This window comes from Festucalex cinctus, chromosome 5 (genome assembly GCF_051991245.1).
Source record: "Festucalex cinctus isolate MCC-2025b chromosome 5, RoL_Fcin_1.0, whole genome shotgun sequence".
In the NCBI taxonomy this organism is placed as follows: domain Eukaryota; kingdom Metazoa; phylum Chordata; class Actinopteri; order Syngnathiformes; family Syngnathidae; genus Festucalex; species Festucalex cinctus.
In genome coordinates, this window is record NC_135415.1 from 24214878 (window position 1) to 24229674 (window position 14797).

The 14797-nt window shown below is 37.1% G+C and overlaps 1 protein-coding gene across 8 annotated transcripts in view; it reads right to left on the reverse strand.

Moving 5' to 3' along the window:
* Positions 1-14797, reverse strand: part of grid2 (glutamate receptor, ionotropic, delta 2) — a 475459-nt gene that overhangs the window by 369053 nt on the left and 91609 nt on the right. For all 8 annotated transcript variants that reach the window (XR_013283658.1, XR_013283660.1, XR_013283659.1 and 5 more), the window contains one exon: positions 14633-14788. Coding sequence is in view for 4 of the 8 variants with exons in the window: in XM_077522422.1 (XP_077378548.1) it covers positions 14633-14788 (156 nt within the window). In the remaining 4 variants the exon portion in view is untranslated. The remainder of the gene's footprint in view (positions 1-14632; positions 14789-14797) is intronic.

Consider the following 14797-nt stretch of genomic DNA (forward strand, 5'->3'; position numbering starts at 1 on the left):
GATCCCAGGATAATACATGTCAAACACTTTATCCTCAAAAGTCTCCAGAGTGTCTCCTTGGCCAATATTTCCCTCCTCATCATCCTCTTCTCACTCTCTCTCCACTTGTCAGCTTTTTATCTTTTTTTTTTTTTTTTTTTTTTTTTTTTCTCTCATTGTCCACCAAGTCATCATCATCAAAACTCCTCCAGTGCTCTCCATGACAACTATGGTAGGTGGTCATTTCTTGCAATTGCCACATCATTTCCACCTACTTGATATTTCCTGACATCTGTGTACTCCTGGGAGTATCTTTTCAAGGACGTTTCAATCTCTTTACTAAAAAAGGCCTTTGGAATGAAAATGTAATCCTTAATTTTTCACCAAGCTGGTTTTTATCGGACTGATTATATGATGAACATTCCAGATACACAAGTGAGCAAATGTAGTAGTAGTTGTTTTGAATTGCAGGCATGGGCCCTTGATAGTGTTGTTCCGATACCGATACTGCATTAAAACAGTGGTATCGGTATCGGTGACTACTCACAAGTAACATGCCGATACCATTAATTCCAACGCTAATATAGGATTTTGGATGCAGCATCTTGTGTCTTGCTCATGCACAACATTCACTGGTATGTGACATGTTCACTGCATGCCGATCTAAGATATCCTATTGGCCCTTGAATGATCTGAACCAATAGCAGGACAGCTTTTCATGTTGAGGGGAAAAAAAAAAAAACGTAAATATCGGTATGGTATCGGTATTGGCCGATACTGCAAAGCTGGGTATCGGCATCGGCAGCTAAAAAACGGTATCGGAACAACACTAGTCCTTGAGACCTTTCCATGTGTCCTGTTACGATAGACCTGCTGTCTGGGGCTGACCAGGGGTCAGTTCTCGTTCAAGACATCAAAAACTGTTAAAATGAGTTTAGAGAAACTTGGAGGCACCCAAAATGGTGACTAATTAGTCGAAAATATAATAAGCCATAACCCCAAGAGCTCCCAATAAAGCCTCTCCACCAGCGAGTACACCATGTGAGGGAAACGCTCCTAGGTTTTTGAGTGTCCTTACCGAAATGTATTGAACCTGTCCAGAAGGTGTTGGTGACCTTACAAAGCCTGTGTGGTGTTTTTCCCCTTCGCCACCCTCCTGCATGTCACTGTCTCTGTCACAGATATGATGAGATTCTATGGCCATCATTCATGAGTCACATGTCCATGAATGCAAAACAGGCAGGTTACCGTATTTTCACGACTATAAGGCGCACTTAAAAGCCTTCAATTTTTTCAAAAGCTGACCATGCATGCGCCTTATAATCCAGTGCGCCTTATATATGGATCAATATTGAGCCGCAACAGGTCTCGCTGACAAGACGCTATCGGTGACCCTGCACGATCGGTGACGCGCGTGTGCGGAAGATCCCGCCATCTTGGATCGATAGCTAATACTAATACTTTACCTCAGAGAAAATAATAAAACATGTTTATTCATTTTGGGAGTGAATGGAGTTGTCAGAAAGCTGGTTTGTAATCTATTTATAAAGTTTGGCTGACCTATCTGACTGTTTTGTTGACATTCCCTTTAGCGCAGCACCATCTAATGAGTGCATAACGTAACCCCAGCCTCTACTGTAGCGCCTTATATATGGAAAAAGTTTTAAAATATGTCATTCATTGAAGGTGCGCCTTATAATGCGGTGCGCCTTATAGTGCGGAAAATATGGTAATTTAAATCTGTGTCATTACTGTGTTTGCTTTTGTCATACCTTTTTTGCAATCAATCTTCTCTCCCAGCCACAACCTCTTCAGTCCGCCTTTGTCTTCACCACCAATCTGTCACTCATAAACCCATGCAGCGCACTCATCACTCATATCTTCACACCATTCCTCCACTCTGGCTAACCTCCTGACCCGCTGTTTTCTCCTTTGTCTTATCTGTCTGTCTGATTCTTTCTGACTCTCTGACAACCTTCTGGCTGAAAGGTGAGAGGGAGGAACTAAGTGCTTCTCCTGTCTATAAACAATGTCCTTTATGCCTGCATGGATCTGGGCCTACCTGCCTGGACAGTGGGAGGGAATGATGAGCGATGTGTGAAGCGATTAATCCACCGTTGAGTCTTTTTGCCTCAAGAACTAGGGATGTAATGATATCCAAACATCACAATATGATATTATCACGATATGAAGGTCACGATACGATAATTATCACGATATTGTGAGGGCGTTGCCGATATTTAAAAAAAGATCACAATATTGTAAAAAAAAGAGAGCTTATAGTGGAAAAAGCACAATATTGTACTTTTGTACATGACGGCAATGCATATAAACCAGCTACAATCGCTAATAATATTGAGACACTTTGATCACACATTGATCATTTAACAAGCAAATTAGGTTCCCCTTCATTGACAATTAACAGATTTTAAACATAGAAGGCCAAAACATCCCTAATTAAAATAAAATTCCACTAATAAACTAGCCACTAGAGGGTGCTAGAACTGCACAAATGGAAATCAACCTGATTTTTTTTAACAGATGTTGTCCTTTTAAATATTGTGAACATGACGACGACGTTATTGTGGCAGTTTTAATATCACGATATCACGATATTGCCCTTATCGTGACATCTCTATCAAGAACGTCATCTTACAACGGAGTACTGCCCTGATGTGAAAGCAATTTGTTAGAGAAACACAAAATAGACAAAGGGAACTAAATACAATTTCCTCATCTACCTTTAGATTGACACCTCCAATAAATATGAAATCTTCTTTGATATGCTGAGTGGACAGTTTATCTCCCTGGGAGTCAGACTGTACACCTGAGAGACATAAATGTTATTTGTGTCAAATGACAAATTAACATCTCCCCCAAATAGATATTCGAAATAAACTCCTCCCTCAAAAATAGACCTCTCCTCGTCACCAAATTACCTTGAATATGTCAGTCTCTGGGGAGACATCTACTAAAGACAAATGTCCCTCAAATGGACCTCTGAGAGACACCAACTTCTTTTAATGACTGTCCCTGAGTGTGTCATTCACGTAGAATAAATAAATGCCCACTTCAACCAGAGCCGGCCCACCATCAAATATGGCATTTGCTCAAATATGGCATCCACTAGGGGTGTTAAAAAAAAATCGATTCGGCGATATATCGCGATACTACATCGCGCGATTCTCGAATCGATTCAATAATAGGCAAAATCGATTTTTTTTTTTTTTTTATTTTTTTTTTTAGGATTCACACCTTAAGCATGGAAGAATGTTATATGAACGGAACATTAAGCCTTAATATTTTATTTTAATGCTGTTTAAACATGAAACAGATTACAACCTCTATAAGACTGAAATTTCAGATAAATAAATAATACATTTTCATATAAATCTTACTCTACAAGCTTACTGATTAGTATTTTCTAAATTTGAATGAAAAAAAATCGCAACAATCGACTTAGAAATTCGTATCGGGATTAATCGGTATCGAATCGAATCGTGACCTGTGAATCGTGATACGAATCGAATCGTCAGGTACGAGGCAATTCACACCCCTAGCATCCACTAATGCCAAATGAACACCTCTTTTAAATGGACACCTCTTAGACACCAAAATCCCTGATATGACTGTCCCAGGGTGCCTCATCCACTTGAATCAAATATACACCTCCTTTAAAATGACCACTGGCAGGGCTGCTAGCAAAAGGGCTAGCACATAGCTAGCGCGACCACCAACACACGGCTCACGTGACCAATATATGCAACAAACTCACGGAAGCCATCGCTCTGCCACAGGTGCAGCAAAATTAAAATAACATATAATATTCAAAATGAATTTGAATATTAAGTCTGAGTCTCCTTCAATTGATGAGTCCATTTATTATTAATTAATATTAGTAATTATTGATGTAATAATTAATTTCACCAATTTCCCTTACACAGTCACAATGCAAATCGTACACTCACTAAAAACAGAAAATAAATACCTCCCTATTATCACCAAGGAAAAAAAGGTAGCAACTGTAAATACCTAGATGACATTAACAGCAGCAGCCAAAAAAAAAAAACAATGTCAACAGCACAGAAGAGTTCATATGATGTATGGACCTGAATGGTGAAAGCATTTTGAAGAAAGCTAAATGTAATACTTTTAAGGCCTTTAAAAGGCCACAATGTTCAGATTTATGACCTCACAATCATAAAATGCAACCCAATGAACATAATATTTACAATATGAGTATTTAAAACAAGCATGACACATTTCAGAGTCGTTGCAGACTATAATCTGTCAAAGAAAATATACAGGAGCAATCTTTGTTTGTGGGATTTTTAAAACCTTTGAAGATTTGCAGATTTCAAAATTAATTAAAACGTTAAATTTTAGAAAAACACAAGTTCCCTTGAGCCATATGAACAATGATTTTACGAGATGGCATATTTAATGACTATTAGCGTACCAGTAGACTCTGACGTGTGTCTGTTTATTTTGCTTCATATCTCTATAAATGTCAGTTGTATTTTCTTACTTTTACTTTCACTTGACATGCATCAGACATAGGATTTGTATGACTTATTTTGAAAAAAATAAATAGATAAAGATAGAAACAAACAAAAAAAAGGTACTTTTTTTTTTTTTTAATGGAAAAATGTGAAGAAAATGTATGCATTCTTATCCTTTTTTGCACCAAAACTTATTGGCCTTGCTATGGCAATACTTTTTTTTTTTTTTTTTTTTTTTTTTTTTAACAATCCTGTTCACTAGCAAACCACAATAATAAATAAATGCACAAAAATCTCTACTTGGAGGTTGGAAACGAGAAATGGGGCTTCATGTGCGACTTGCGGATGTTACGATTTCTTTAGGGTAACAATAAATATACAAAAAACAAATCAAGGTTTTCCAGAGGAAAGGTGTTCCTCCCCTGAGGTCTTCTTGGGAGCTTACTTGGAGTCTTAAAATTAACTGGACTTTGTGAATGATGACAGTCAGTAAATGAAGGAAAAATAGAGGCAGTAAGCATTTTTGCACGGATAATTTTCACGATATTACTTTTCTTTCTTTATTGTAAATATACCCGACAAGCGAAGACAGCTAAATCACTCTAAAGCAGAAAATGGGGTTTTGAACTTTAAAATGTGTGAAGTGAAAGAAATGTAATAAACATGTGCCAAAAAGTAATCATACCCAATTTTATTGGCCATACTTTTCAAACATGAAAAGCAGGTTGCCTTTAAGTTTGAAATGAAGGGCAACCAAAGAAATGGAGTCAACTAAAATGAAATTGCTAACACAACTCCACATTTGGCCACAATTTAAAACAACAATTTTTGTCAAAATGTCTCAAGGTTAAAAAATTCCAGCAATTTTTTTGCATTGCTTAATTTAGCCTGTTTTGAGGGGCCAGCCTTATTCCACGCAACATATTGCTAGGCCAATGGTGAGTGCTGATTTTGTTACCATGACAACTAGGTGTGAAACTAGGGGTGAGCCCCCAGAATTAAAGCATCCTATTTAACCGGATTTGTGTGCTTCATTTGTGTGCCTGCAATGTCATTACATCTTACCCTGATGCTTTGTATAGAGTGCAGACACACGTATGTACAGTTATGTGTAACTGTGGCTCACACCGCCAAACAGGGTGGTACTCCTTTCGCATTCCTCCACTTGTCACCTCTTTCCTCCTTTTAACCACGGTTGCCTCTATGTCAGTCTTACTTGGGTGATTTAGGTACACCACGCATTTGTCAAGGAGAAGGAGAGTACTTGGAAATGTCACTATGGCAACCGAGTGTGCTGACTGACAGCCAGTCAAGCGGGTGCCGAGAATGCACAAAGTGAGGCCAGCAATGACAATGAGCACAAGAAAAGCGGGGGGAGGAGGGGGGAGTAAAAAAATGAAAACAAAGAAAATTTTTCCTTTAAAAAAAAAAAAAAATCAAGCAAAATAAAGCCATGTGCCTAAAAGTAGTGCAAAAGCATTCAATGTTATTGGGAGGTGGGTCCAGGTTTGTGGCGTATCAGGAACATTTATAAAAGGCTTTTTCTAGTGGTCATGATGATTTTTTTTTGTTTACAAGAGAGCAAACGCCTGACAGGATATCCATCCATCCATTTTCTTGACCGCTTATTCCTCACAAGGGTCGCGGGGGGGTGCTGGCGCCTATCTCCGCTGGCTCTGGGCAGTAGGCGGGGGTACACCCTGGATTGGTTGCCAGCCAATCGCAGGGTCCGAAAGGATATAGAATCAAAATATCTTCAGTATACAATGAAAGTGCATACCAAGGTCTGCCGAGTCAGTCATATTACTATCCTGTATAACATTGCTGTTTAATTCAATTATTTTTATTTTATTTTTTTTTGCACACATTAAGTGCTTTTCAAAGCCATAACTATATGAATGATACCTTGAAATAAGGCCCTGTATCAGCCCAATACTAATACCTGGTATCAGTACTCACCCCTAGTAAAATCAGGAGAGTTGAAAATGTACCTCGCCCTCAAATATGACTCTCTCCTGATGCATTATCCACTCAACTGTAAGTAATTTGAAAGTTATTTGAGTTTAATATTATGTTTTAATAGTGAGTCATCAACTTCAGCGCCATGCTCAGCCCACATGCATTCATCAAAAATGAATATTTATGCAAATTAGCGTTGCCCTTATGGCCGTGGTTCAAATTTGGTAGCAATCAGGCAAAATGTATCAAGACAAAATTGTTTATGTATCCTGGACATGACAAAAATGACGCTAAAAATGTCCGCTTCAAATTAAAATGGCAGGCTTCGTGTGTCTGGGTTTTTGAGATTGTTGTTAGTCTACTGATGGTAAACATGCCTATCAAATTCCATGTAACTAATTAAAACTGGCTGATGCTATTATTATTATTACATCCAACACCAGGAAGATGTGTAAAATCTGCTTCTGAAAATGATAAAGCCCTCAAAATATCTTATTTAGGTAAAGAGTGACGAAGACATAGAAATAAAGTAATTTCAAGTGGTCCAAATGAGATGCTTACTTATATAGAAAGTTGGCACTTAAACAGTACCAGAGGGAGTTTGTGTGACACTCAAAGCTCAGTCGGGGCAGGAAGGAAACGTTTCAATAGAGCTGTCCTATGCAAATGAGCGACCCATCAACAGATCACCCCAAATTGAGTGCACGCATGGCCGCACTCTCTCCAAAATGTCCCATTGGTTTGTTCCCAGCTGTCAGCTGCTGGATTCCACCACACAAAAAGAGCACGTTGCTTCTGATTAAAAAAAAAAAAAAAAAAAAGGTAAGCGTTGCGAATGGAAAGCCCCTGCCAAAGTTCTTTCACACTCATCCGAATTAAAGACAAAAGTTAGGAGTCAAAACAACAAGAAACATAAAAGATGGATGGTGACGGGGAAAGTGGGGGGAAAGGGGAGGATGAATCCAGCAAACAACAAAATGTGTAGCATCCGTTTGTCAAGATGAGTGGAGAAGAGTTTATTTCATAACATTTTTTCTTGTAAAATGTGACTAAAAACACATTTTTTATTTTTTTTTTTGCAATATACGAGTTTAATTTTACAGAACATTTTTGTAAAAATTTAAAAGATTTCTATTAAATTTGATAAAATTGAGGAAAAGCGGTTCGGATAATGGATGGATGATTTGACTATGATCTTTTAACTTAATTTCTCTACAATATGGCATTGTAAATAAATTCATACATATATTCATGTAAAAATGTGACTGTTCCAGATTTATTAAACAAACAAAATTCATCTTAACTCATTCACTGCCATTGACGGAAAAAGACGTCAAATGATTACATTTTTTGCTGTCCTGGCAGTGAATGTGTTAAATAAAAACTTGTTTTAGTTCAAAACATTTTTGATTGATACATGATTGAAAAACAGTTTTTGTAAAAAACAAATTCTCCATTGACTGTACCATAAGACTATTTTTTTTCATTTCATAATTTTCATAAATTTTTTTATAAAACTAATACTAATAAAATATTAAACGAAAATAATGTAAAATATTTTTTATATACATATGTGCAAATATATATTCTGTATATTTTTTCCTGGTAAAAATACATTAAAAATAATTTATTTCATTCCAAACCACTTGTATTTTATTTAATTTCAGAAAGTTTTATTTTCCTTAAAAATGATAAGCTTAATGATGATATGTAGTAGCATTGGTACATGGCCATGTTTTAAAATGGACACATGAAGAAGGAAGGACAGCGGCTTTCAGACTGACTGATGTGATGTGTTTCGGAAAGAGGATGCCTTTCATCTCCACGGCTGTTAACGTGACTGCCATTCGGAATTAGAATGAGCCCAACCACTAAATTAGTGAACGGTTTCATGTCAGCTAATGAGGCCTTCGTATTCATCAAACTGCGTGGGGTTGAGGACCTTGATTGTAAATTGTCAATCAATCCGGAGATTGCTGTGTCTGTCAATGTGTCAAAGTGAGCTGGACGTAAAAGTGGGTCGTTGGTGGTATGTTGGCGTGTACTGTGTGACTTTGATTGGCAGGTATAGGATGTAAAAGAGACACATAACTATTTTCTATACACTAACACATTACTATGACTACTTTTGTAGATGCAAGGCTTTAAGAAAAGTACTACACCGCTCCCATTCCTAAAGAGAAACCGAGCACGCAACAGATGAATGAGAACACAGAATGCGACAGTAATCCCGGGGATGCTCCGTGCAGGATTAAGAACGCGGGTCAACATCGACAGCAGCCGACGAGCAAATATTAAAGAGGCACACGGCGAGCTCTGCCAGCAGAGGTACACAAATGTCAGGTGTAAGACGGGTCTTGGACGCGGACCTACAGCCGAATATCCTCACAAGAGGGCCTGAGCATGTGCCAAAACAAAAGGCTCACAGACGCAGCTGCCAGCCGAATGAGACTGACGCAAGAGGAAGCCGGAGGGGGAAAAAAAAGAGAAAAAAAAAAAAAAAAAAAGAGGACAGGAACAGTGTCGGCTCTTGAGCAAATTTTGAGTAGTCCCATGATCAGATAATTGAGTGGGCTGAATGATTGGACTATTTTAGTAACAACTATGATTGACAGCCGGGCAATTGAGTTTGAAATTGTTCAAAACTGAAGCCTTGTATTAATTAAACTATAGAACTGGGAACTCAATAATTAACATCTCAAATAGAAAAATATGGTTGAATATAGTTAAATGCCTGTTGTAACTACTAGAGAGAGGCAAGTAAAAATTGCCATTAATATCAATTAGATTTTGTATAAGTACTAGTGGTCACCGAAACCACTGAAAAATTTACTCTTCGTGCTGGTATCAGTCTGAAAAAAGTGGTATTGAGCTTCTCTACAAAAAAAAAAAAAATGGAAGAAAAAAAATGAATGATTTAAAAACAATTGGAGGTCAGTTGGTGGCAAAGAAAGTTAAATATATAAGATAAAAATATTACATCAGTAGAAGTGACTAAAATTAATATAAAAAAATTAACTAAAAAAGTTTTTAAAAAGTTAATATAATACAAATATTTTATGAAATAAATTACTTGACATCTTTGATTCAGATGCTATAAATAATAATCAGTTGCCAGTAGAGAAGCAACTCGCACCAAAAATCTCGTCATTCAAGTTAACATCACCGATTGTCATTCAAATTTGGCAATAGAAGAAAAATATTATATAGTTTAAGATATAAAAAAAAAAAAAAAAAAAAAGAGAATTTTATAACATGGTATTGCAATCAAAAGCGCAAGTCTAATGAAAATTGAATTCATTTTAACTGTACAACAGATTGGAAATGCTTTGATGGCTGAACCTTTTGAGCTTAAACTGTATACTGTGTGTACTTGTTTTGTATTTTTTTTCTGTAATTCTGTAATTGTGTTCCATGACCACTTTTTGTCTGAGCCAGACCAATCTTGCAAAGAAAATTTTAATTTTCAGTAAGGCTTACCTAGTTGAATAATTAAAAAAAATAAATAAAATGTAACGTCTTCTTCAAGCAACAAACAAATCTTACTAATTTCACATAAAATAATGGTATATTAATATTGTTTGACAACTCACAGATAAGTTTAAAATGAACTACAAATATTTAAATTTACATACAAAAATTAAAACGCATTTAATATCATATAGTTAGGCAACAAACAACCTTCAATGTAAAAGGTTACATTTACACTCCGCTGCCCTTTGAAAAGTTTATTTTCCAGCGCACGCACGCTGACTGTGTACTCATCAAGTCGGGAAGCCTCATTTAGTTATTCACATCACACTCAAAGTGGAGTGTTTCCTACAGCCTGAAGGCAGTCACTTCATGCTGACTTTAGCACAACGCCACATAATTCCTCCCCAGTTCCACTTCCACAACTGATAAACTGAAAAGATGACAAAAAATATTATATTATACGAACTCTAATCCTTTGAAACTTTAATTAAAGACTTGGGAAGATGAAGCCCCCCTTTTTTTTTTTTTTTTTTAATCATTGTTCACATACTCCACTTCGACTTAGCCACCATGATAATTGAGCTTCACAAGTGTTTGAAGCATTTTCCCGTCAACGCCACAATCTTTCACGTCAACAACTGACTATGAACAATTTGCGACGTGAAGATCAAAGACAAAAAATTCTTTGCAAAATTGGAATATTTGAGATGCGTGACTCAATTTACACCAAGTTTTCCTTTTTGCAACCATAAAAGTTTGTGCGGTCCAACCTCCAATTTAGATTTGTTCGGACTCAACAACAAAAAGTGGCAATAATGGAAGTGAATTTGTTTTATTATTTGAACAAATTTACATAATTATGATGTCATGGTACCAGTGGACACCACCAAAAGTTTTTCTTACGTCAAAGGAGTCTGCTGGGTATTCTTCATCTTGTCACAACAAACTCATTTAACCTTTTAATGCTGTCTAAAATGAGGCGTATTATACGGCTCATGTGTTTATGCTGATGTTGATATCCAAAATTCGAACACCAGTACAAAAAGTGGAAATGATATGGAAATTTGAGGATTTGAATGCTTCAACACAAATAATTAGATCTCTGGAGTGGCCGACCACCCATCATTAAGTGTGAAATGAAACAACCAAGTAAATCTTTTTTATCTTCCCATTTCTGAGAAGTGTGTCTGAGTAAGCTATTTTGCACTAATTTACATCATAACCACCCCGCCAAGTTTCTATGCCCATGAGAGTTCAGAAAATCCAGAAGCACTTGTAACAGGGATATCTAAAAAATAATTATAGAGGCAATATCATACAGAACAATGTTTCTCAATTATTTGCTGTTATGCACGCTCCCCAGTAAGAAGAAAACATTCCCCCAACCCACCCAACTCTCCATCATTTAACATTTATCATTTAACTTTATGATCGTTATAAGTACACCTCTGCAAAATATTGACCAGCAATCAGTACTGGTTGCTATAAATAACTGGAGTTATTTCAAGTATTTGTACTTGTGATGGTGACCGATATCAGTACTGGCCGCCCTCTTGTGGCCATTTTACGATCATGAACTAGAAATTAGAATAATCTAAAACTTCCATTAATGTCATTCAATTTTAAGGAAAAAATACATATATACATATACATATATGAATAACATTTTGTGTGGACGCAAGATCGAGTCCAGGCTTCAGCCTTCCTGGGTGGAGTTTGCATGTTCTCCCCGTGCCGGCGTGGGTCTTCTCCGGGTACTCCGGTCTCCTCCCACATTCCAAAGACATGTATGGCAGGTTAATTGGGCGCTCCGAATTGTCCCTAGTTGTGCTTGTGCCCTCCGTGTGCCCTGTGATTGGCTGGCGACCAGTTCAGAGTGTACCCCGCCGCCTGCCCGAAGCCAGCTGGGATAGGCTCCAGCACCCCCCGCGATCCTTGTGTGGAATAAGCGGTTAAGAAAATGGATGGGTGGGTGGACATTTTGTGTAGTCTTGCACAATAGATTTTGCCAGAAAGTCAAATAAATAAATAAATAAATAAATAAATGCTAACACAACTGCCATCTACTGTCTTAGATATGCAATTACAATTTATTATTGTATAGCCAAAAAAAAAAAAAAAAAACATGCACATGCAAAAAAATCTGCATCAAAATGGCAAGCTTGGTGCTTCACCATTTTTTTTTTCTTTTTGTTTTTAACAGTAACATGGGAAATATGGGCACAACAGTTGTTGGCACGTGTGGCAACGTGCAAATGTGTTTCATGTGTGTCAAGCCTAAGCGGATATGAAAAATAAGCCGAGACAACCATCGAGTTGCCTCCCCCCCGCGGGTCTCCCTCCTCGCTCACCACTTCCTCGCCTGCCGCCTTCCCATAGACCGTTATCCAATTAGGCGATCATCACCGCGTTAATCAATGACGACACGGACACCCCGACATGCATGCCACACACACATACGCACACACTTTACCCCACCTGTTTTCTGCAAGCGCTGGGTTACTATGGCAACACGGGATGGATCGTAGGGAGTGAAATGTAAATAAAAGTGACAGGAGCAGATCCAGATTTAAGTGACATGCGAGTGAGGAAAATGGGAGGGTGGGGCCACACGTATATCAACGCTAATAAACATGCACGTGCGAAGAACCCTCAGGGTAGTGAGTGCAGTAAATCATTTGGATAAAGCTTTTAAACAGATAATTCGCTGGGAATTAAAATCCACTTGGGCGGCTCTATTGTCATAGGCACCTGCATTGTGAGAAGGTTATTATGTACTGGCATTTTGTCTTTCCAGCATTTTGTATAATGAAACGCTCTTGGTTGGTATTTTGCGTACAGTGGGAGATGCAATGTTACGGACAATGTCGAATATCATCTGTTGAAACTTTTCCCCTGTAGAAAATATTGTTTAGTACATTTACTAACTGTACAGGCCTGATCGGTTTTCTGACTTATGTTTATCATCTCATTTCCTCTTCGTTAACACTTCTGGAGTGACACCAAAAATAAATAAAAGGGAAAAAGCAAAACACTCCTGTGGAGTAAATCCTTGAGATGTTCACAAAGCTGAATTCTCAGGACATTTACTGACAAATTCATGATCATTTTGTTTGATTTCTGAAAAATATTTTTTTCATAATATTTCGATCCAACTTGTTTGACTTTGAGACTCTATGGTATAATCGAAATATGAATCATTTACGCAGAATTTCCAGATATTAGGCAAATAATTTCATCTTTCGCCTCTGCTCCTCTACGCTTCCATCCTCCCTTGACCAACACGGACAAGTGTTTAGCTGGCCGTGTTGCCAGTGAGCCAAATCCAGAGCGGCAGGCCATCAATGAGACTGGCAGACAAAGTGGCGGTCTGTTCAGCACCAGGCAACAGGAAGGAAGGCCAAGCTGCATTCACTGTGCAACTGTGCAGAAATGTGACTTACATAGCGGCCAGTGGGGACCATCATTAAGAATAAACATTAAAAGAACATTTGGTGTGCCTAAACTCAAATTAAAAGCAGCAGATGAAGGTGTTTGTTTGTTTGTTTGTTGAATCCATCTTGGAAAGAAACTATGGAAAATAGCAGTAACTGTAAAGCTGCACGAATTATACAAAATATACCATATAAATGAGGTCCTATTTTCATAAATTGCTCTTTTTGGATTATCTGTAATAGGGTAATACATATTATAAATTAAATAAATAAATAAATAAATAAATAAATAAATACAGGGGTCAATAACCACAAAAATAAAATTGCATGCAGTCACAATCCTTCATGACCAACTTTTACATTGTATCAGAGAAAGAAAACATTTTAGATTAGATTAGCCTCTATTGTCATTATACAAGTACAATGAAATTAAATTTAAACTCTACCATAAGTACACACATAATGGACAGATAAAAATATATGCAATGGAATAAAATAGGGTAAAAAAATAAAAATAAAAATAAAACCAACTTTTTTCAACTGACTGAGGGACACACTTAAAAAAGATCAAGTCAAAGAATGATGAGAATAAATGATGCAGATTGACCGAAAAAATGAAGTGTAGTAATGTAGTAATGAAATTTAGTAATTTAAAAAAAGAATAATTTTAGCTGGATAAAGTCTGATTATAGTGATATTACAAGGGGGATCACAATCTTACAGCTTCTCTGAAAAAAAGTTTTGATTGAAATGCATACAAAATACAAAGAATAATCATAAAATTAAATAAAATGGGTTTTTTTCCACACAAAAAAAATCTTTATCCTATAAGGAGAAAGTAATCATTTTATGAGAGAAAATTGTCATTGTAATTACAGATGAGTCATAATAATACAGACAGAAGAGAAAATTATGCTAGAAAAAATATCACTTATATTCTCTAGGAAGAAAGTGTTTATTTTTTGTGTGTGTGTGTGTGTGTGTGTTTTTTGTTTTTTAAGACAAGAATAAAGTTGTGATTTCAGGAGAACGTGGTTAAAAAAAAAAAAAAAAAAAAAAAAAAAAAGATGCGTAAATACAGTCCATACTTCTCAATGAAGAAAAGAAAATGTAACATTACTAGGTAAACCAAAACCATCTAGTGATTATTCCATTAGAATAAATCTGCCGCTGCACTGAGCAGATCTCCACATTCAGAACCAAAACAAGACAGCAAACTAACCGTGACTTGAATCAGCAGCGCTACAACAACAACAACAACAACAACAACAAGGATCCTCATACCTTCTTGCACAGCCTGGAAGGGGTTGTTCCCGTCCACGAATTCCACAGAGATGGTTATCTTCTCCGTCTCCAAAATCTCATTGTTCAAGTTGAGGTCAGCCACGGCGAGGCGGAACACCTCGTCGTCCTTCCGCGCCGCCTCGTCAAAGATAGCGCCTATCGACC